Below are 23,806 nucleotides of genomic sequence, written 5' to 3' on the forward strand. Positions count from 1 at the left end.
GCCTCTCCACAGGGTGCACAGTTCCTAAGCAATTTCAATGCATTTCATGACTCAAAGAAGAGTCTTGAACTGTAAGATACTTTATTGAGCTCTCCTAGCTGTGCCGTTGAGGAAGTAGAGCAAGCAGACTTGTAGTTGTTTTGTTTGGAACACAACCCTGCATCCCTGCCATCACACAACTACTGGTGTTGTTCACGCAATCCAAAAGCGCTCCATTATAAATTGCAATCTGGGTCAGGTGGGCATGATTTTAAAGCTTGTTCTGTTGCCAACATGACTAGCTAAGTTATACAATACAATCTAACAGTGGTAGGCTTTCACAGGGCAATTCAGAGAAACAGATCATCATTTTGGTGTGTATAGAAAGGAGTCAGGTGTGACAGCCTCACCAGAGCATGTGGTCAGCGATTACACCCCAGTCTACTAGGTTTTGTGGTCACTTGTCTGAAAGTCATGTGATGCAGTCCAGCTGGCACCATTTTGAGCCATTATGGTCATGTGGGTCAGTTATGCTTGACCATTGTAACTACATTATATGGTGGAGTTGGCTCTGAATGAGGGCAGTCAGATCAGGGCAGTCCCTGTCCCGATGTTTCAATGCTCGGGGGTGGTGTGTCAGTGGAGGGGGAGGTGTGTGTGCAAGGCTGGGAGAGAGTGCTGAACTCCGGGGTGTCTGGACTGGAGAGCCCTGAGGAGGGCGGCGGGGCGATAACGTTCTGAGAATTGGCAGCAGATTAGCTGTGCTACTTGACAACGTGGAGCTCACTTCGCCTTGCCACGGCAGTAGCCAGGGGACAGGGAGTCAGGAGAGAGAGGAAATCGAGGAAAGGAAAGAAGGAGAGAGGAAAGAGAGGTTCAGGCTTTTCTCTCCTCCATACTGCCCCACCATATGAAAGTATAGTGAGTTTGCCTGCCAGGTCTCCAGGGCTCTCCTAGACCTCCTCTCCAGCAGAGAGCCAGAGAGAGAGAGACAATAATTAGCCTGCTTGGCTCTCAGGTGTCATTTAATGTAAGCCATCTCCACAGGAAGTCATGGAAGTTGTGTTGTGCCGAATGTGCCAGGTTCATTTTAAATGCTAAAATATCGATGCAGCTTAAACCTGCCCCAAAGCCAAATGCTGACCTCGACTGGATGATCCAAGATAGACTTGGTGAAACATGCCATTTCTGTTGGAAGTAGAAATACGAGGAAGCTGATACAACTGCACTCTTTCATTTTGTAACTCTAGCTGGTGAGATGTAGTAGCAGTAGGTGCTAACAAGCTAGCAATGTTCACTTCTCTTAGTGGAACCTGAGTCATAGCTGTGCCGTGTTACTTGTAACTCAAGCCACACTAACTAGCCAGCAGCACTTTGAACAGTAGGCCTAACATAATTACAGTATGCTGCTGTAATCTGATCTTTAAGTAACAAGCTCTGCCAGGAAGATGACATGGTGAAAGACATCCCAGTAACAATGCCTTTAACTATAAATATACTGACATACACTGAGTGTAGCAAACATTAGGATCACCCCCCCCCCCCCTTTCCTTCAGAACAGCTTCAATTTGCTGGGACATGGACTCTACGAAGTGTCGAAAGCGTTCCACAGGGATGCTGGCCCATGTTGACTCTACAAGGTGTTGAAAGCGTTCCACAGGGATGCTGGCCCATGTTGACTCTACAAGGTGTCGAAAGCGTTCCACAGGGATGCTGGCCCATGTTGACTCTACAAGGTGTCGAAAGCGTTCCACAGGGATGCTGGCCCATGTTGACTCTACAAGGTGTTGAAAGCGTTCCACAGGGATTCTGGCCCATGTTGACTCTACAAGGTGTTGAAAGCGTTCCACAGGGATGCTGGCCCATGTTGACTCCAATGCTTCCCGCAGTTGTGTCAAGTTGGCTGGATATCTTTTGGGTGTTTTTTATACACGGGAAACTGTTGAGCATGGAAAACCCAGCAGCGTTGCAGTTCTTGACACAAACTGGTGCACCTGGCACCTACTACCATACCCTGTTCAGAGGCACTTAAGTCTTTTGTCCACTCACCCTCTGAATGGCACACGTACACAATCCATGTTTCAGTTGTGTCAAGGCTTCTCCTTCATCTGCACTGATTGAAGTGGATTTAACAAGTGACATCAAAAAGGGATCATAGCTTTCACCTCAATCCACCTGGCCAGCCTGTCATGGAAAGAGCAGGTGTTCTTAATGTGTTGTATACTCAGTAGGGCTGTCCCCGACCACAACAAATCTTGGTTGACCGAGAAACGTCCTGTTCTTTCGACCATTCTATGTGTTTGAATAAAACCAACTACATATGCACTGAGCTTCTCTGATGCTTGAAGCACACGGTTTGATTAAATAATTAAGACACACAAATGACTCAAGTAAGAGCCCGATGGTGACACTCTGTTCAAAATATTACTGTGTGACTGGTGGTCGTTGTGACTGGTGGGCGTTGACTCGCTCTCCTCCCTACTGCAGTGAAACGGCACCACAGCACAGTAAGTGTTTATTGTTCTGTCCGTGCCCAAGCTGCTACATCATTTAATCCGTTTAGTTTCTTACTTGTTTCTGACTGAAAAAGTTCTGTTACCAAAATCACTAATTTGTTTACAAAAAATATTCCCTATTCCCTCAAACCCTGCTCTCTTTACGTGAAACATGTAAGCATCGTATGCATGTGGCCTTAAGCCTGACCTATAGCCTATCATAATCACATCAACACATTGGTTATAACAAACTCTGAACACAGTGATGTCGACAGCAAAATGGATGCGAAGGACATGAAAAAGCAACTCGAAACGGGCTAATATTTACAGGTTGCTCAGGAGGGAAAGGAGAGGTCAGATCTTTGGAAGACATTTGACTTAGTGGTGGAAACTACTGGAGATCCAGAAAAAGGAGGGTATAGGAGCACGTGTTGTGTGAGTATTATGTGCCAAACAGTTGCTGTTAGATTACAATGTTATAATTTATTCTGACCATTTGGGACAGTGTTAACAACACTAAACACATATGTGTACCAGAGAGTCTGTACTAATGGAAAAAATATAGATAAAGCCTTTATTACAGCAGACTGAAAATAGTTGTATGCATTCGTGAATTGTGGTTTATTTATTGCTTAGGCTAATTATTCAAAGCTCCCTTTGTTATGTAATTTGATAACTAAAATGCTTCATTGCGTTTCAAAGCATGATTGTCTCGTATGCTTTGTGATGGCAGGAACGAATGAATGATTGATTGATGCAGTAGCCTATAGAAGTATTGAAATTATATATATATATAGGCCTAAGTAATATATATATAAACTAAAGAAATCTCGGTCGAGCAACAGCCTATCAACCAAACAATCGACCAGTCGACTAAATGGGGTCAGCCCTAACAGTCAGTGTATGTGGGACATGTTATACAAGATGATTTGGTTCCTGGTTCTTTAGGCTCGTTGTGTGTGTTTCTATCTCCCTGTATGGTGCAGATAAATAAACCTAAATGAAACTTGACGTTTGGCATTTCCAGCGTTCAGCCCAGTGTAATGACTTGAGCTGGTAGCAGCTGTTACTGTTGGTACTGTAATTGGTTGAAACGACTGTGTGGAGAAAGAGAACAACAATGATCTTTAGATGGAAGCCTGTTGCCGGAGAGACAGATATATACAGTATGGTCTTGGACCAGTGACAATCAGAGGTAACCAGAACCTGGGTCTAGGGGTGGCTGCTGGGGTTAGGCTTCGGTCTCTCTGCAGTTGATGCATGAAATTAAACCATTGCAGTATAAAAACGTGGGTGTGTTGTGAGGTTAGCAGTCCCGCGGTGACACACTCAGTCAAAGGGCGGTGGGTGTGTTGTGAGGTTAGCAGTCCCGCGGTGACACACTCAGCCAAAGGGCGGTGGGTGTGTTGTGAGGTTAGCAGTCCCGCGGTGACACACTCAGTCAAAGGGCGGTGGGTGTGTTGTGTTGGGTGCTATCAGCTAGTAGGGAATGACAGCTATGCCTTAGACCAGGCATTCGCCCCTAATCTTAAAGTAAACCCTCCCAGGCCCGACCCAAGAGCCTCCGACTGAATGGTGACACACAAGCTCACCCCTCCACTCATCCCGTCTCTCTTAACGTACTCTCTCACTTTCTGTGTGTCTCTCCCTCTCTTTCTCTCTCAATTGAACAGGCTGATCTCTTTCATTGATTCCCAGAGAAAGTGGTATCCAGCATACAATGCCATTTAGTTTTTAGTTCCATGTTCAAAATCGACCATCATCCATCAATGTTGTTTCAGCGGCAGTAGAGCCACACTCCAGTGGGCTTCTTCCTGTTAACTGAGATGATCAAAGAGGGACATGTCAATGAAGCAAAGTGGGCTGTTAAGAGTTAGATAGTGGACTCTTTTATCAGTATTGGTGCCTTAGTGACTCGTGTGACCTCCTAAGGGTGATGGAGAATCTAGTGAATAGGGAATTTCCTTGTGCTGGATGGATCCCCAGTTCATTCCCTTGTGTCCTCATTCTCTCACAGCAATGTCACTGAGAGAGGCAGAACGGGACAGAAACCACCAGTCCGAATTTAGACCTTGGTCTGTTTGGACAGTGACTTCCGCTCCTGTGGGTTGTTTCTGCTTCCAGAGACACACATAGTTTCCTCTACACAGGGACATCTCCTCAGCTTGCCATTCTTGGTATTTACGCTCTATTTAGACCAGCCTAAAACGAAGGGGAGTTGGGGCTTTCCTCTGTTTCCTTTGCAGCAAAAGAGGTAAACACTAATGCTTGCCGATATTGTCAGAACTAACGAGCATTGACGTATGTTTTTAGCCTTGTCCCAGGCCGGCTGTGTGTCTGTGTTGTGATGAGAGGGCCAAAGCCAGCAGTGGGACCCAAAGTTCAGGCCAGTCCCTGTGGGCGCCACTGGCCTGTCTTACCCCGGCCTGGCCTGTCTTATCCTAACTTGACTTACCCTGGCCTGCCCTGGCTACTTGACACAGCTGCTCAGTGTTGTGGAAACTCCCCACCTCTTGTTTGTTGTCACTACAGAAAAGCCTCGGGGGGGGGGGGGGGGGGGGGTAGAGAGACAGAGACAAGAGCTCTACAGCTGATTCCCAGCAAACCAAAATTGGTTCTGTGAATGTTCCCAGAACATTCATTAGGTTAACCTAAATGTTCTAATAACACAAACACTGTCTAGTTATGCTCATTATACAATGTTTGTTTAAATCTTTCACCTGATCTTGCAAGAATGTCCCAGAAGACATTTTGTCTGTACTTTAAAGGTTGCCAGAATGTTTCATTAGTTTGTGGGAACAGAATGGGGAAATCACAAGAGATATGTTCCCCACATTTTGTCCCACATAATGTTGTAAAAACATTACTGGGACATTGTGTTATTACATTACCAGGAAACCTAATAAGAACATTCGGGGGAATGTTCTGTGGTGATTGTGCACAACATTGTAGGGAGTTTTAGGAGAACATTCCGTTTAAAACATTTTGTTTTCAAAAACATTCTTTGAATGTTTTGGGGATGTTGTCAATGTAATGCTAGATATAATCCTAACTAGAACTTAAAGGTGCACTATGTATTGATTGTATGATTTAATAATAAATGATTGTATTTTTAAATAATTTGTATAAGAAATGTTTTAAAAAATGTGCCTAATTTCAGTTTGTGACAATAAAAAGCAATAAAAAGTATAGTGTAGACAATCATTGTACCATCTTACCCGCTTTGAAATATATTTTCCATCACCAAACATATTTTATTTTCAGCTGTTTGAAGCTGGTGTACAAAACCAAAATAAAAGATGCAAAAACAAAACTTAAGAACGGGAAGCATAGAAATAGCGCACATATAACTGATCTACCGCTTCTTTGACTTGCTTTCAATGAGAATGACAGATCTATAACGCACATTTCTACGTGAATTATGTCGATTCGCCCAAATATTGCAGCTTTAATGGGAATGTTAGCCAATGTCCTGGTAATGTTCCCGGTTTGCTGGGGAGGGCATTAATAACAGAGGTATTTATAACCTGGTGGCAGGCAGGTTCTGGTTTGCTGGGGAGGGCATTAATAACAGAGGTATTTATAACCTGGTGGCAGGCAGGTTCTGGTTTGCTGGGGAGGGCATTAATAACAGAGGTATTTATAACCTGGTGGCAGGCAGGTTCTGGTTTGCTGGGGAGGGCATTAATAACAGAGGTATTTATAACCTGGTGGCAGGCAGGTTCTGGTTTGCTGGGGAGGGCATTAATAACAGAGGTATTTATAACCTGGTGGCAGGCAGGTTCTGGTTTGCTGGGAAGGGCATTAATAACAGAGGTATTTATAACCTGGCGGCAGGCAGGTTAACTCAAAGTCTGACCGTCACTGGAACTATTTTAAAGAGAGGATTACTGAGGGGTTACACACATCTGATAGGAGGCGCTGTAAAATGAAGAATGTGGTTATGTGTCCAGGATCCATGTTATTGGTGTGCACTTTTTGTGCACATAGTACCTAGGGCTACTAAGGCTGAGGTGGATGATGACTGCCAGACCACCACAGTTGTCAGAAGGAGATCCTAGTGTTGTAGACACAACGTCCAGTCCACCACATCAGGATACCTACGGGATTTTCCAGGGTTTTAAATGTTTCTGTTGAGCGATACCCTGAGTGTACAAAACATTAAGAACACCTTGCTAATATTGAGTTTGCACCCACTTTTGCCCTCAGAATTGCCTCAATAGTGTCGGGGAAGGGACTCTACAGGGTGTTGAAAGCGTTCCGCAGGGATGCTGGCCCATGTTAACTCCAATGCTTCCCACAGTTGTGTCAAGTTGGCTGGATGTCCTTTGGGTGGTGGACCATTCTTGATACACAGGGGAAACTGTTGAGTGTGAAAACCCCAGAAACATTGCAGTTCTTGATACACTCAAACCGGTGCGCCTGGTACCTACTACCATACCCTGTTCAAAGGCACTTACATATTTTGTCTTGCCCATTAACTCTCCGAAAAGCAAACATACACAATCCTCAATTGTCTCAAGGCTTAAAAATCCTTCTTTAACCGTTCTCCTTCCCTTCATCTACACCAGGTTTCCCCAACTGGAGCCCATGGTAGTTTTCAGAGCAAAAATAAATACATTTTTTTAGGGATGCACGATATATCAGTGAACATATCGGAATCGGCCGATATTAGCTCAAAACGCTGGGCCAATTGTGCGCCGCCCTATGGGACTCCCAATCACAGCCCGATGTGATACAGCCTGGATTCAAACCAGGGACGGTAGTGACGACTGCACTGAGATGCAGTGCCTTAGACCACTGCGTCCATGTGTGTGTGTTAACTATTTAACTGTACTAGAATGCTTAACACGCCGCTAAAATGTTAAATATCGGTTATCGGTATCAGTTTTTTTGGCAAGGAAGATATCGGATATTGGTATCGGCCAAAAATGTCATATCGGTGCATCACTACTTTTTTAATTGTTTCTTGTTGGACATAAAAGTGTAGCTCCAAGAGATTGTAATTCTGAAAATCTGTTCCAAAGTATTCTCATGCATAATAGAGCGTCTGCTAAATGACTTAAATGTAATGTAAATGTAGAGAGACACGTGATCATATACAAATGTAAGCAAGGTTTGAAATGATTATGTTTAGTCAAATATAATATCTGTTTGGGATTCTTGCGATCAGTTTGCAGTCTACAAATGATTTGTAATTATGTTCCTGGCCCCCCGACCATCCGCTCAAGAAACAATCAATAAGGAATCCTAGCTTTCACCTGGATTCACCTGGTCAGTCTGTGTCATGGAAAGAGCAGGTTTCCTTAATGTTTTGTACACTCAGTGTATGTTGCAGCTTAGATGTAGCAGCCTCCCATACAATTCATTCATCCCTTTATGGAGACTGAGACCAGTTTATACTATAAAGGATCACCATCAGCAGGCAGAAAACTGCAGAAAGCCATGTCAAACAGGCGGTAACTGAATTTCTCTGTAAGAAAAGTCATTTTTGTCTTTCCGTTTAAAAAGACGATCATGCCTACTGAACATGACTCGGGTCTCTGAAGAATCAATCTATCTTTTTTGACTGTTAGAATATTTATCTGGTCAATATGTCAATGTATTATGTCTGTTTGTAACTGTGAAAATGTGATCATATTATACATGGTATTTTAATGCTTTGAGACTCTTGGGAGATTAGTCCAAATGAGGACTAAAAGAGATCCTAATAAAATGAAACACAATCAAATCTCTGCCCTGTGCTCCTGCAGTAGCTGGTAGCGAGGACATACCTGACCTTATAATGGGACCTTTTCAGCACCCTGTTAGAGGGGCAGAGCGTGATCTCTGTGACAGCTCCTCACCAGGGCCCTGCTTCAGCCCAGCCTTCTGGAACATATACCTTGTTATGCTATATAGTCATGTTATTTTTTAAATTTTATTTAACCTTTATTTAACTAGGCAAGTCAGTTAAGAACAAATTCTTACTTACAATGACGGCCTACCAAAAGGCAAAAGGCCTCCTGTGGGGACGGGGGCTGGGATTAAAAATAAACATAAATAAAAATATAGGACAAAACACACATCATGACAAGAGACAACACAACACTACATAAAGAGAGACTTAAAACAACAACATAGCAAGGCAGAAACACATGACAACACAGCATGGTCGCAACACAACATAACAACAACATGGTAGCAACACAACATAACAACAACATGGTCGCAACACAACATAACAACAACATGGTAGCAACACAACATAACAACAACATGGTCGCAACACAACATAACAACAACATGGTAGCAACACAACATGGCAGCGCAAAACAGGATACAAACATTACTGGGCACAGACAGCACAAAGAGAAAGAAGGTAGAGACATCAATACATCACGCAAAGCAGCCACAATTTATTACCCCATAATGACAAAGGCTAAACAGGTTTTTAGACATTTTTGAAAATTAGTTTAAAAAAAATAAAACACTGAAATATCACATTTACATAAGTATTAGACCCTTTACTCAATTCTTTGTTGAAGCACCTTTGGCAGTGATTGCTGGGCCAGGTGTGCCTGGGGAGTTTCTCTCATTTTTCTCTGCAGATCCTCTCGAGCTCTGTCAGGTTGGATGGGGAGTGTCGCTGCAGAGATGTTCGATCAGGTTCAAGTCCAGGCTCTGGCTGGACCACTCAGGGACATTCAGAGACTTGTCCCGAAGCCACTCCTGCATTGTCTTGGCTGTTTGCTTAGGGTCATTGTCCTGTTGGAAGGTGTACCTTCACCCCAGTCTGAGGTCCTGAGCGCCCTGGAGCAGATCTCTCTGTACTTTGCTCCGTTCATCTTTCCCTCGGTCCTGACTAGTCTCCCAGTTCTTGCCACTGAAAAACATCCCCACAGCTTGATGTTGCCACCACCATGCTTCACCGTAGCAATGATGCCAGGTTTCCTCCAGACGTGACGCTTGGCATTCATGCCAAAAAGTTCAATCTTGGTTTCGTCAGACCGGAGAATCTTGTTTCTTAGTGTCTGAGAGTCCTTTAGGTGCCTGATGGCAAACTTCAAGTGGGATGTAATTTGCCTTTTACTGAGGTGTGACTTACGTCTGGCCACTCTACCATAAAGGTCTGATTGGTGGAGTGCTGCAGAGATGGTTGTCCTTTTGGAAGGTTCTCCTATCTCTACAGAGGAACTCTAGAGCTCTGTCAGAGTGACAGAGTCACCTCCCTGACCAAGGCCCTTCTTCCCCGATTGCATAGTTTGGCTGGGCTGCCAGCTCTAGGAAGTCTTCGTAGATCCAAACTTCTTCCATTTAGGAATGATGGAGGCCACTGTGTTCTTGGGGACCTTCAATGGTGCAGACTTTTTTTGGTACACTTCCCCAGATCTGTGGCTCGACACAATCCTGTCTCGGAGCTCTATGGGAAATTCATTGGACTTCATTGCTGGGTTTTTGCTCTGACATGCACTGTCAACTGTGGGACCTTTATATAGACAGGTGTGTGCCTTTCCAAATCATGTCCAATCAATTGAATTTACCACAGTTGGAGTCTAATCAAGTTGTAGAAATATCTCAAGGATGATCAATGGAAACAGGATGCATCTGAGCTCAATTTCAAGTCTCATAGCAAAGGGTCTGAATACTTATGTAAATAAGATATTGTTGTTTTTTATTTTGAATACATTTGCAAACATTTCTAAAAATGTTTTTTCTTTGTCATTATGGGGTATTGTGTGTAGATTGATGAGGGAAAAACATGTATTTAATACATTTTAGAATAAGGCTGTAAACGTAAGAAAATGTGGAAAAAGTCAAGGCGTCTGAATACTTCCTGAATGCACTGTAGTCTTGTGCTGTAGCCTTGTTATGCGAGAAGAGATTAGTCACCCACTGATGCAATGTTCAAGAGACGCCCGCCTACCTGCCTGGCCGCAACACCCTCTCCCACATGCCTGCATAGAGGAGGGCTAGGTTATACAGCATATACTGTAGGAACGTGTGAAGGCACAGTGTGTGGAGTTGTACGTGGGCTTTGAAGACAGATGGAACGTTTTAATTAAGCTGTGTCTCATGTGTTTGGATAGAGACTACAGTAGATCAGGGACTACATTAAGTTCATGAATGCAAAATGGCTTTTGGCTAGTTGAGTCGCTTGCTTGGGTGTCTCTTAGTTAAACCTTTATATTGTTGAGGCTGATGTGGATTGGCCTGTTTACTAGATGTTATTGTAAATGTGCTGATCGACTTGTATGTTTCTTGTGCAGAAGCTGGGCGGAGCCTCCCTTCCTGTGAACACTCTGGTGAAGATCAAAGAGGGCCTGCTGCGACAGAGAGAGCTGGAGATTGACAGGTCAGTAATACAGAGGAGGAGGGCCATTTCAACAAGCAGGGCTGCACTGAATCATTGGGAAAAGCAGGGGAATTCATTAAGGCTGGAGAAAAACACACCAGAACAATTCTAGGAGGACCACACCAAAATCAGTCTTTTTGTGTTGGGGCCGCAAACATGTCTGACTGAGTCTCTATGCACCTCATTATATTTCACCACTGTGTCTGACTCTGTTCGTCGCAGTAGGTAAAGCATTGTGAGAGAAAGTGTCCCTTCCCTTCGGGGTGTCATTGCCCAGGGGAAGGTTAGTGCACTGTCGTCTCTGATATGATGGGGCAGTACTGCATTCATTTTTCTATGGGCCACACACTGTCACTGTCACCCCTTCGAGGCACACAGACACACATTTTTTCAATGACCTTGAGCAGATGTCAGTGTGGCGGCATGCGGCCACACACGTCCGAGGTGTCCCCTTTCAGAGTGGCAGGCTGGCGCTGACAGGTCAGGCTGGGCAGTGCCAGGGGAGGGGAGCGGACAGGGTCACCTATTACCACCCACCCATAGATTACTGTAGGAAATACAGGCAGAGACACAGCAGACACACAGCACAGAGTCTTACCCTGCCGCACCGAAACATAGACTGGCCTTAACATGAAAGGTTGGGCCGGGCTTTGAATTGGAGGGATCAGTGTGTAACCCAGCCATTGATTTATATATACACTAGATGACTGATTCGGGGCACTGTTTTGAAGTCACCGTGCCACCACCAACTCCCCCACCAGTGTAAAAAAAATATTTTGGAAGCTATAGAAATGCATTTATTAATGTCTACATTCATTTTTTGCCACACTTCTTATATTACAGACACATTAATGCTTACTTTAAAATTATATTCTGAGCAAAAATATAAATGCAACATGCAACAATTTCATTGATTGTACTGAGTTACAGTTCATATAAGGAAATCAGTCAATTTAAATAAATTCATCAGGCCCTAATCTATGGATTTCACATGACTAAGAATACAGATATGCATATGTTGGTCACAGATACTGTGCTGCCATCCTTTAAAAAAATGGGCCCCAGGATTTTGGCAAAATATTTTTGTGCAATCCAATTGCCATTGATAAAATGAAATTGTGTATGTAGCTTATGCCTGCCCATACCATAATCCCACCGCCACCATGGGCCACTCTCTTCACAACGTTTACATCAGTAAACTGCTCGCCCACATGACGCCATACATGTGGTCTGTGGTTGTGAGGCCAGTTGGACTTACTGCCAAATTCTCTAAAACGATGTTGAAGGTGGCTTGTGGTAGAGCAATAAACATTCAATTATTTGGCAACAGCTCTGGGGGACATTCCTGCAGTCAGCATGCCAATTGCACACTCCTTCAACTTGACACCTGTGGCATTGGGTCGTGTGACAATACTGCACATTTAGTGTTCTTTTATTGTCCCCAACACAAGATGCACCTGTGTAATGATCATGCTGTTTAATTAGCTTCTTGAAATACCATACCTGTCAGGTGGATGGATTATCTTGTTAAAGGTCAAATGCTCACTAACAGGGATGTAAACCAATTTGTGCGAAGAATTTGATAGAAATACACTTTTTGTGGGTCTGGAAAATGTCTGGGATATTCTATTTCAGCTCTTGAAAAATGGGACCAACACTTTACATGTTGCGTTTATATTTTTGTTCAGTGTATTATGTGAGCTAAACAGAAAAATGAAAATATATATACAGTACCAGTCAAAAGTTTGGACACACCTACTCATTCAACAAGTGCTCAGCATATGTGGGAACTCCTTCAAGAGTGTTGGAAAAGTGTTCCAGGTGAAGCTGTTTGAGAGAATGCCAAGTGTGCAAAGCAGTCATCAAGGCAAAGGGGGGCTACTTTGAAGAATCTCAAATATAAAATATAGTTTGATTTGTTTAACACTTTTTTGGTTATTACATGATTCCATATGTGTCATTTCATAGTTTGGATGTGTTCACTATTATTCTACAATGTAGAAAATAGTAAAAATAAAGAAAAACCCTGAAATAAGTAGGCGTGTCCAAACTTTTGACTGGTACTGTATATATAAAAACATTGTCCTTAAAGTATAATTAACCTAATGTTACTGGCCCCGCTACAACAAAATACTTAAATGCATATAATTTTGTCCCTAAAACATTTAATGTAAATTGTGTAGAATTCCATTCATTCCTATGGAGGACTGCTCCTACTGGGTTGTGCCAATATGGCCGACCGATGGCTTCAAAGCCCCTCAATTGCCAACACATAGCATCAGCAATCCAGGGTTTATATACATATTTGAACGTAGCCCAGCCTGCTCATTCCTGAGACTGGTCAATTGTTGGTACCTAGGCGTTATAGTGAATTAGACGAGATGCTATGTGCATTAGATATGGGATTAACGGTTTCTTACCATTATGTTTCTAGCCATGAGTTGGGTTAACAGTAGGCTGTTCAGGGTGTTCAAAGTTGGACTTTCTCAAGTGTATGCCTCCTGATTCAGAGGGGTTGAGTTAAATGCGCAAGACACATTTCAGTTGAATGCAGTCAGTTCACTTTCCCTTTTATTGATAATCTCCCTCAATGTGATGCAAATTAATGAGAAAAAAAGCTAATTTTACCACCAGGTGGCATTCTTAACCAAACCTACATACACTGAGTATCCCAAACATTAGGAACACCTTCCTAATATTGAATTGCACCAACACTTTTGCCCTCAGAATTGCCTCAATAGTGTCGGGGAATGGACTCTACAGGGTGTTGAAAGCGTTCCGCAGTGATGCTGGCCCATGTTGACTCCAATGCTTCCCATAGTTGTGTCAAGTTGGCTGGATGTCCTTTGGGTGGTGGACCATTCTTGATACACAAAGGAAACTGTTCAGCGTGAAAAAACCCAGCAGCCTTGCAGTTCTTGACACAAACCGGTGCGCCTGGTACCTACTACCATACCCTGTTCAAAGGCACTTAAATCTTTTGTCTTGTCCATTCACTCTCTGAATGGCATACATACCCAATCCATGTCTCATTTGTCTCAAGGCTTAAAAATCCTTCTTTAATCTGTCTCCTTCCCTTCATCTACACTGATTGAAGTGGATTTAACAGGTGACATCAATAAGGGATCGTGGATTCACCTGGTCAGTCTATGTCATGTAAAGAGCCGGTGTTCCTAATATTTTGTCAACTCAGTGTACATGTGTAGTATCTTAATTCGACCAGTTTCTCACAGCAGGAAAAAATACCTACAGCAACAGGAAATTGAATGAATTATTATGTGGATTATAATGAATGTACAGTGTTGTAGAGGTTGATACATTTTTAGCCACGATAAATCTGACATTTTTAAGTGTGAATTACAAACTTTAGAAGGTTTTTTTAATCCTTGAATACACTACAATTGATTGAATATAGTATATCGGTACACAACATTTAGTATTCCTATCTTGATCCAGTAGCATTAATCAACACTCCCCTTTTATTTAGCTGAAAGGCAGAAAATGTCAAGGTAAGAGCATTAGGAGCTGATTATAAATATGACATTCTTTCAGGGTGGAGGGTTTAGGGGAGTGAAATTGTGCTTGCCTCATCAGGGAAGCATGCAGGCAGCTGGCCCACCCTCCACTAGAGAGAAATATTAGACAAGTGATTTATACTGAGTGGAGATTCTGTCACACAGCCTTAATCTTCATGTTTTACTGGCCAACCAGGGCCCAGTACAAAGCACCGTATATTACCACCTGTCCACAACGCTGACTCAGAAGTACCCAGGGCTACATATGTATGCTATATGCTATAAACTCTAGTGGCATTAAGATAGATGTTATTATATATTGTTATTATATATCGTCCTACATGATCCGCACAGAGTGGGCATTCATTGGCCTGTTGCCTGTGTAATATAGATAATGGAGAGAGCTGGCACTGTGTGTAATCATTGCTTATTTTACTGTGTACCTTCATAAGATGTTTTCCTATGTTAGTATGACTTGGATATCAGTATACCTGCTTCTGTAATCAATAGTGATGTGTCACTGACATGTTATTCTGATGTGTGTTTTACAGACAAAAGCAGCAGATCCTACAGCTCCATGCCCGGATCAGGGACAATGAGCTGAGAGCGCAACAGGTCCTCCAGAGCCAGAAGGGGCGCTGTGACGACCCCTATCTACTTAACGCTAAAGTAATAAAATCTCATCTAGTGTATCAGTAACTGCCAGCAGCATTACCACCCTGTGTTACACTGCTGGCTTGCTTCTGAAGCTAAGCAGGGTTGGTCCTGGTCAGTGCCTGGATGGGAGACCAGGTGCTGCTGGAAGTGGTGTTGGAGGGCCAGTAGGAGGCAGTCTTTCCTCTGGTCTAAAAAATATCCCAATTCCCCAGGACAATGATTGGGGACACTGCCCTGTGTCGGGTGCTGTCTTTCGGATTGGACGTTAAACGGGTGTCCTGACTCTCTGAGGTCATTAAAGATCCCATGGCACTTATCGTAAGAGTAGGGGTGTTAAGGCTGGTGTCCTGGCTAAATTCCCAATCTGGCCCTCAAACCATAATGGCCACCTAATCATATCCAGCTTATAATTGGCTCATTCATCCCCCTCCTCTCCCCTGTAACTATTCCCCAGGTCATTGCTGTAAATGAGAATGTGTTCTCAGTCAATTTACCAGGTAAAATAACAGATTTAAAAGAAGTAACAACCCAACTGTCTTACCTACTATACTGTTATTCCCAACTGTTTTACCTACTATACTGTTATTCCCAACTGTCTTACCTACTATACTGTTATTCCCAACTGTTTTACCTACTATACTGTTATTCCCAACTGTTTTACCTACTATACTGTTATTCCCAACTGTTTTACCTACTATACTGTTATTCCCAACTGTTTTACCTACTACACTGTTATTCCCAACTGTTTTACCTACTATACTGTTATTCCCAACTGTCTTACCTACTATACTGTTATTCCCAACTGTTTTACCTACTATACTGTTATTCCCAACTGTCTTACCTACTATACTGTTATTCCCAACTGTTTTACCTACTATACTGTTATTCCCAACTGTTTTACCTACTATACTGTTATTCCCAACTGTTTTACCTACTATACTGTTATTCCCAACTGTCTTACCTACTATACTGTTATTCCCAACTGTTTTACCTACTATACTGTTATTCCCAACTGTCTTACCTACTATACTGTTATTCCCAACTGTTTTACCTACTATACTGTTATTCCCAACTGTTTTACCTACTATACTGTTATTCCCAACTGTTTTACCTACTATACTGTTATTCCCAACTGTCTTACCTACTATACTGTTATTCCCAACTGTTTTACCTACTATACTGTTATTCCCAACTGTCTTACCTACTATACTGTTATTCCCAACTGTTTTACCTACTATACTGTTATTCCCAACTGTCTTACCTACTATACTGTTATTCCCAACTGTCTTACCTACTATACTGTTATTCCCAACTGTTTTACCTACTATACTGTTATTCCCAACTGTCTTACCTACTATACTGTTATTCCCAACTGTTTTACCTACTATACTGTTATTCCCAACTGTTTTACCTACTATACTGTTATTCCCAACTGTCTTACCTACTATACTGTTATCCCCAACTGTCTTACCTACTATACTGTTATTCCCAACTGTTTTACCTACTATACTGTTATTCCCAACTGTTATTCCCAACCTTACTATACTGTTATTCCCAACTGTTTTACCTACTATACTGTTATTCCCAACTGTTTTACCTACTATACTGTTATTCCCAACTGTTTTACCTACTATACTGTTATTCCCAACTGTTTTACCTACTATACTGTTATTCCCAACTGTCTTACCTACTATACTGTTATTCCCAACTGTTTTACCTACTATACTGTTATTCCCAACTGTCTTACCTACTATACTGTTATTCCCAACTGTTTTACCTACTATACTGTTATTCCCAACTGTCTTACCTACTATACTGTTATTCCCAACTGTTTTACCTACTATACTGTTATTCCCAACTGTCTTACCTACTATACTGTTATTCCCAACTGTTTTACCTACTATACTGTTATTCCCAACTGTTTTACCTACTATACTGTTATTCCCAACTGTCTTACCTACTATACTGTTATTCCCAACTGTCTTACCTACTATACTGTTATTCCCAACTGTTTTACCTACTATACTGTTATTCCCAACTGTTTTACCTACTATACTGTTATTCCCAACTGTTTTACCTACTATACTGTTATTCCCAACTGTCTTACCTACTATACTGTTATTCCCAACTGTTTTACCTACTATACTGTTATTCCCAACTGTCTTACCTACTATACTGTTATTCCCAACTGTCTTACCTACTATACTGTTATTCCCAACTGGCAGAAGGTTTTAACATTCCAAGCGTTGACATATCTGGAACTTTTTAAAAGAATGACAACTAATGTATCTCCTTGTCTCTTTCCCAGGAGTCTCCATATGACAGTCCTGTAGCACAGCCCCACCCCCAGCTGCAGGTCCCAGATAGGGTGAGTCCTCTGTACTGTGACAACGGGGCGCTGGGCCATAAGCTGGCCGCTGCAGAGCTGGAGGTCATCCACCTCAACGAGTTCCTCAAACAGAACACCCAGAAATACACAGAGGACATCAAGAAGCTGGAGGAGAAGGTGACCAACGGGCACAGTACACAGATCAACCTTAACACTAGCCTCAACCACAAACACCAGCCTCACCACAACCCTAATCCTAACCCTAACTCTAATGTAGTTCATGTCCACACCCAGGATCAACCCCAGTCAAAATTCTAACCCTAATGAATGTAATCAACCATTTCTCCTGCCTTTCAGATGAAGACGCGCGACCGCTACATCAGCAGCCTGAAGAAGAAGTGTCTGAGGGAGAGTGAGCAGAACAAGGAAAAGCAGCAGAGGATAGAGACCCTGGAGAAGTACCTAGCTGACCTGCCCTCCCTCGATGAGGTCCAGACCCAAGCCCAGCAGGTAGTTTGTCTCCCCAGCCACAGGACCACCTCAGGGGGTCCCGTCTGGCTGGCTGACCACAGGGGTTCTGCTCGCATCTCTACTGACATCTCTGCTAGTATCTCTGCTAAGCTTCTTAGTTATTTGATGGCCATGTTAGAATATTTTTTGTTGTTGTATTATTATGAGAAAGTACACGAGCTAGCCTGTATAATCTTGCTTTAGTTTTAGGGTTAAGATTAAAGTCACGGTACGGTTCTGGTGAGGGTTAAAGTTTAAGGTTAGGGGTCCATTGGATTTGTGGTCACTGGTCAGAAAGCTCCTTATTTCTGCCCTCTCTAGCGTTGCCAGAGAGTCAGACCCTGCTAGCATATCTGCTAGTTAGCGTCTCCATGCTAAGCTAACACCTGGTAATGGAGCGGGGGCGTCTCTTCATTACAGCTCTGTAATCTCATTAGACCTGATTAGATCAGCCATTTCAGGCTGCATTAGTGGTAGTGGTAGAGTTACATTTACATTACATTTAAGTCATTTAGCAGACGCTCTTATCCAGAGCGACTTACAAATTGGTGCATTCACCTTATGACATCCAGTGGAGCAGCCACTTTACAATAGTGCATCTAAATCTTTTAAGGGGGGTGAGAAGGATTACTTTATCCTATCCTAGGTATTCCTTAAAGAGGTGGGGTTTCAGGTGTGTGTAGAGTGGGATGGGATGGGAGTTCAGAGTGGCTATTAACAGCCTCCAGTCAACCTTAAGATAATATGTCTCCTATTGTGTTTGCCCTGTCTATCTTTACTGTAATGATAATTAAATCATTGTCAAATGTATTGTTGTTTAATGGTAATCATGCAATACACCACCTTGCCACCAGAGGTCAATAAGAACCAAACAGTGTCAACTTTATTTAGTGGTTTGTGTGTATTGGGTACTGATATTCCTTTGGCCAGATCAGTCTTAGTTACTGGTCTTTGTGTACACATGTTCCTGTGGTGTTCTCTGAGATGTGGTTGGGATAGTCACAGATAGTGTGTGTATAGTCCTAATTTTCTTTTCCTGTATGTGTTCATCAGCTGGAGGACGGTCAGGGGAAGGCCCAGGTTCTGCAGGACACAGTGGCTTGTCTGGAGAAGAGTCTGGAGGAGGGCTGCGCCGTTCTGCAGGCGAAGGAGGACCTGATTGAGACCCAGTGCAAGCGGGAGAAGGAGCTGGTGGCTGCTGTACAGAGGTGTGTCGGAAATACAATCTTCCTCTGCAACTCCTCCTCCTAGTTGTAACAGTGTGTTAAAACAGTCAGAGCTGGTAAGTTGGGGTTGTGTTGATGACAGACGGTGCCCTAACGCTGTGTCTCTCCCTGGCTCCCAGCCTGCAGGAGAAGGTGGAGCAGTGTCTTGAGGACGGGGTCCGGCTCCCCATGCTGGACCTGAAGGAGATGGAGGTAGAGAACGCACGGTTACAGGAGCAGCAAGCCACCACCACCGAGGTGAGACACAGAATGCATACAAATGCAGGGATGCATGCAGACACACACAAAGACACACACACACTTAAAGCTAAGGTAACGCCTCATCTAGTGTATAAGCAACAACCCAACTGTTTTGTCTACTATACTGTTATTCCCAACTGGCAGAAGGTTTTAACATTCTCAAGCGTTGACATTTGTTGACATATCTGGAACTTTTAAAAGACTGACAACTAATGTATCTCCTTGTCTACACCACAACACGCAAACACACACAACACAAACACACTCAACACAAACACACACAGGGTCACTCAGAGAGATGAGCCAGGCTGCTACCAGACATTTACAATGCCCCTCTGCTCTTTTTCAGCTGATAGACAATCAGAAGAACCAGATTGAAAAACTCACCCTTGAGCTGACGGTAAGACCCTGCTATTAGTGGCGTAACAGTTCACCAAACCCCACAGTTCAGTACATGTTGCGGTTTCGGAGTCACGGTTCCATTTCTGATTCATAATACTTGATGAGGTCATCATCTGGAATAACAACAACTTTTCTGAAATGAAAACGTCCGATTACTCATCGACAACACTAAAATAAAGTGCAATATGCGTGTAACCATGGCTCAGACATTGTATAGGTCTATGCTATAGTGTTTTCTTACAAAGACAAAAATATGTGCACTTGTGTGACTCATAAAGTGGGCGTGTCTGTAGTACGGTACACTTCGGGGTAATGTGATGGGCTGTCACTGTTAAGTAGCTGGAGGTCCATCCATGTGTACGAAGCGCAACACAGTTGACCAATTCATTGACAACTACAGCTTTAGCTTGCTATTATAGAGCGAGGGGGAAAAGTTGTTAACGTCGCTCGAGCACTTTCACGAGGTGCTGAAACCCCCTATTCTTCTTCACCACAGAGAGTAGGCTCATATCCGCGGCTGCGGCTGTAAACATACCTATCGCTCGTCATGTCTTTGGCCTGGTCAAAATCAGCTGCCAAGGGCTGCTTGAATGCAGAGGGGAGACCGAAGTTGTGTTCTTTTTTTGCGTTTCCATCTAGCTCCGGTGGTAGGAATACTGGTGGGATGTCGGTAAATGTATCAACATGTCTGAGGTGTTGGCAGCTGCATAGACTATTCTCATTGGGCAGTGGAGACATACTCTCTCTGTCCGTCGTCATTGTAACCTACTGGGAAGACCAACTGTTCCCAAACTGGAGGTTTAAACGATGATGGAGAATCCTCCTTGTTCATCTACCCCACCACTCACCATCATACAGAACTAGTTCATCCACCCCACCACTCACCATCGTACAGAACTAGTTCATCCACCCCACCACTCACCATCGTACAGAACTAGTTCATCCACCCCACCACTCACCATCGTACAGAGCTAGTTCATCGACCCCACCACTCACCATCGTACAGAACTAGTTCATCCACCCCACCACTCACCTTCGTACAGAACTAGTTCATCGACCCCACCACTCACCATCGTACAGAACTAGTTCATCCACCCCACCACTCACCATCGTACAGAGCTAGTTCATCCACCCCACCACTCACCATCGTACAGAGCTAGTTCATCCACCCCACCACTCACCATCGTACAGAGCTAGTTCATCGACCCCACCACTCACCATCGTACAGAACTAGTTCATCGACCCCACCACTCACCATCGTACAGAACTAGTTCATCGACCCCACCACTCACCATCGTACAGAACTAGTTCATCCACCCCACCACTCACCATCATACAGAACTAGTTCATCGACCCCACCACTCACCATCGTACAGAACTAGTTCATCGACCCCCACCACTCACCATCGTACAGAGCTAGTTCATCCACCCCACCACTCACCATCGTACAGAGCTAGTTCATCGACCCCACCACTCACCATCGTACAGAACTAGTTAATCGACCCCACCACTCACCATCGTACAGAACTAGTTCATCCACCCCACCACTCACCATCGTACAGAACTAGTTCATCCACCCCACCACTCACCATCGTACAGAACTAGTTCATCGACCCCACCACTCACCATCGTACAGAACTAGTTCATCGAACCCACCACTCACCTTCGTACAGAACTACTTCATCGACCCCACCACTCACCATCATACAGAACTAGTTCATCGACCCCACCACTCACCATCATACAGAACTAGTTCATCGAACCCACCACTCACCATCATACAGAACTAGTTCATCGAACCCACCACTCACCATCATAGAGAACTAGTTCATCGACCCCACCACTCACCATCGTACAGAACTAGTTCATCGAACCCACCACTCACCTTCGTACAGAACTACTTCATCGACCCCACCACTCACCATCGTACAGAACTCATTCCTGGCTGCGCCCCACAAAAGGACCGTTTGAAATGCACCAATTAAGATTTGAATTTTTGATTACAAGGGACGCATAGGATCTTGTTGTTTTAACGGAATAGCTTGAAAGAAATTCAGCTCAGATTTACTCATACAACGCCGTGTCGGCATAACCTAGAGGTGTTATGAGAATTTTGTTATCAATGTTCATTAACGTCAATTAATCTACTCAGTCTGCAACCCAGAGTTTGTAAGATTCTGGTTGAATGATACAGGCAAGAGTCCCAATTTACAAAAATCCAAAGTGTTTATTCGTGAGAACGTTCCAACATCAAAAATGCAAACCCAGTCTTTATAACACACACAAACAAGTTCAAATCTTAAGCTACGCATTGCTTAGACAGTCTGTGTTTTTCCACTACATAGATACATTGTTTAATCTGCAACATGTTTCATGATTTTCTGTCAGCCTAACTGTATCTCCCCTCCACGGGTGGAGACAGAATGTAAGGAACACAGTAGTCCAGCTTGTCTGTCGATAGCTCCTCTTATCATTTGTTTCACACTTGCACCCTGATTACATACTAAAAAGGAACAAAAGTTCCTTGTTCTAATTCTGACTGAAACTACACACATCAAATTATAGTTTTATGATTCTAATACATTTCATACAATTATATGGTTTCAGAGTGGAATTATTTAATCATTATCTTTAGACATAAATTATTTTATCAATAGGCCTAGTGCTTTTATTTTTGGGTTCACAGTGCGGACCGAATCGAGGTTTCGATACCAAATGGTTTCGGTACAAATATATGGACCGTTACACCCATACCTGTCATTAGACTTCATTTGGATCAACAGTATGCTTCAATCAGCCGCTGTTGTAGTAGTTGTCATGTTGTGTGTGTGTCTTTATGTCTGTCAGTGGTGGGGATGACGATGAGTCATCACTGTCATCAGAGCATTATACAGTGTGTGATGCTGTCTCATTGTTCTGCTGCAGGCTGTAGAGCAGAGGCTGCAGAAGGAGCGATGTCTCTCCCAAGAGCTCCAGCAACAGCTGCAGGGCGAGGACCTGGCTTCACTCGCTGACACCCTCCATCAGGTAACCAGCCCCACGCTGCCTTTTCAAACATGTTGAAATAAAGAAGGCCACACAGGACTACTCCCACAGAAATTAGGACTATTCTTGGGAGCAGACATTTTTTTTATTTCTCAGATTTTCCAACGGCTAGAGTGGTGTAGCTAGCTAGTATCCACTATAGCTGGTAGCTTCCTATCTCTCTCTCTCTCTCTCTCTCTCCACCCTACATCCTGACAGACAGTTTTCTCTGTCCCAGGTTTAGCTAGTGATGGAGAAGTCCATTCACCACCATTCTGTTCCTCTACAGGCCCTTTTTGTCCATAGATCTTTTCATAGCAGCAGAGTCATGAATAACCCAATATGGCCCCTTCAGCACCCCCACTACCACACGGACCCAATTAGAATTCATGGTGTCATTTTTCAACTCTCCCGCCCGTCTCAAGGTGAGGATGAGCCTGGTGATAAAAGGTTTGAATTCATGCAGGCGGTAATGTGTGTGTCCTGTACATAGGAGAGGTGGAGTACACACACACACACACACACACACACACACAGAAGGCTGACACCCCAGCACCATACATTATCCCTCTGACAGGGAAACAAAAGGCAATTATCAGCTGGAAGATTCCCCCGCCTGGCTCCCACAAGGGAAGGTCGCTGGTTTGGAGAGAGGGATGGGGGAGTGCTTGTTGGCTGACCTTGCCTGGCTCTGCAGTGACTCCCAGGAAGCTCGTGTCTGAAGGGACAGAGAGATATGACGAGATCGTCTACACAGCACCCTGTCTAGGATCACTGGTTTTAATTTGACCGTGCTCTCCACTGCTCTGTGTGGCTCGTGAATGTTGGAGGCTGGGTATTTATCTGCACACATACTATGTTCCATCCAGCACCGTGTAGACTGATTGAGAGGGGAGGAGAGAGATTTGACTCCCAGCGTTACATTTTTACATTCATGTAATTTAGCAGACGCTCTTATCCAGAGCGACTTACAGTAGTGAGTGCATACATTTTCATACTAGTCCCCAATGGGAATGGAAGCCACAATCCTGGCATTGCAAGCACCATGCTCTACCAACTGAGCCACATGGGTGGGTGCCTTTAGTTACATAGAG

General features: G+C 43.6%; 1 protein-coding gene across 2 annotated transcripts in view; it reads left to right on the forward strand.

The window, feature by feature from the left end:
* Positions 1-23,806, forward strand: part of LOC115107730 (centrosomal protein of 85 kDa-like) — a 94,849-nt gene that overhangs the window by 65,308 nt on the left and 5,735 nt on the right. For both annotated transcript variants that reach the window (XM_029631313.2, XM_029631312.2), the window contains exons 4-11: positions 10,724-10,809; positions 14,876-14,993; positions 17,290-17,487; positions 17,668-17,820; positions 18,874-19,028; positions 19,166-19,283; positions 19,636-19,686; positions 22,614-22,715. In XM_029631313.2, coding sequence (XP_029487173.2) covers positions 10,724-10,809; positions 14,876-14,993; positions 17,290-17,487; positions 17,668-17,820; positions 18,874-19,028; positions 19,166-19,283; positions 19,636-19,686; positions 22,614-22,715 — 981 coding nt within the window. The remainder of the gene's footprint in view (positions 1-10,723; positions 10,810-14,875; positions 14,994-17,289; positions 17,488-17,667; positions 17,821-18,873; positions 19,029-19,165; positions 19,284-19,635; positions 19,687-22,613; positions 22,716-23,806) is intronic.

The sequence above is a fragment of the Oncorhynchus nerka genome, linkage group LG24 (genome assembly GCF_034236695.1).
Source record: "Oncorhynchus nerka isolate Pitt River linkage group LG24, Oner_Uvic_2.0, whole genome shotgun sequence".
NCBI classification, from domain to species: Eukaryota; Metazoa; Chordata; class Actinopteri; order Salmoniformes; family Salmonidae; genus Oncorhynchus; species Oncorhynchus nerka.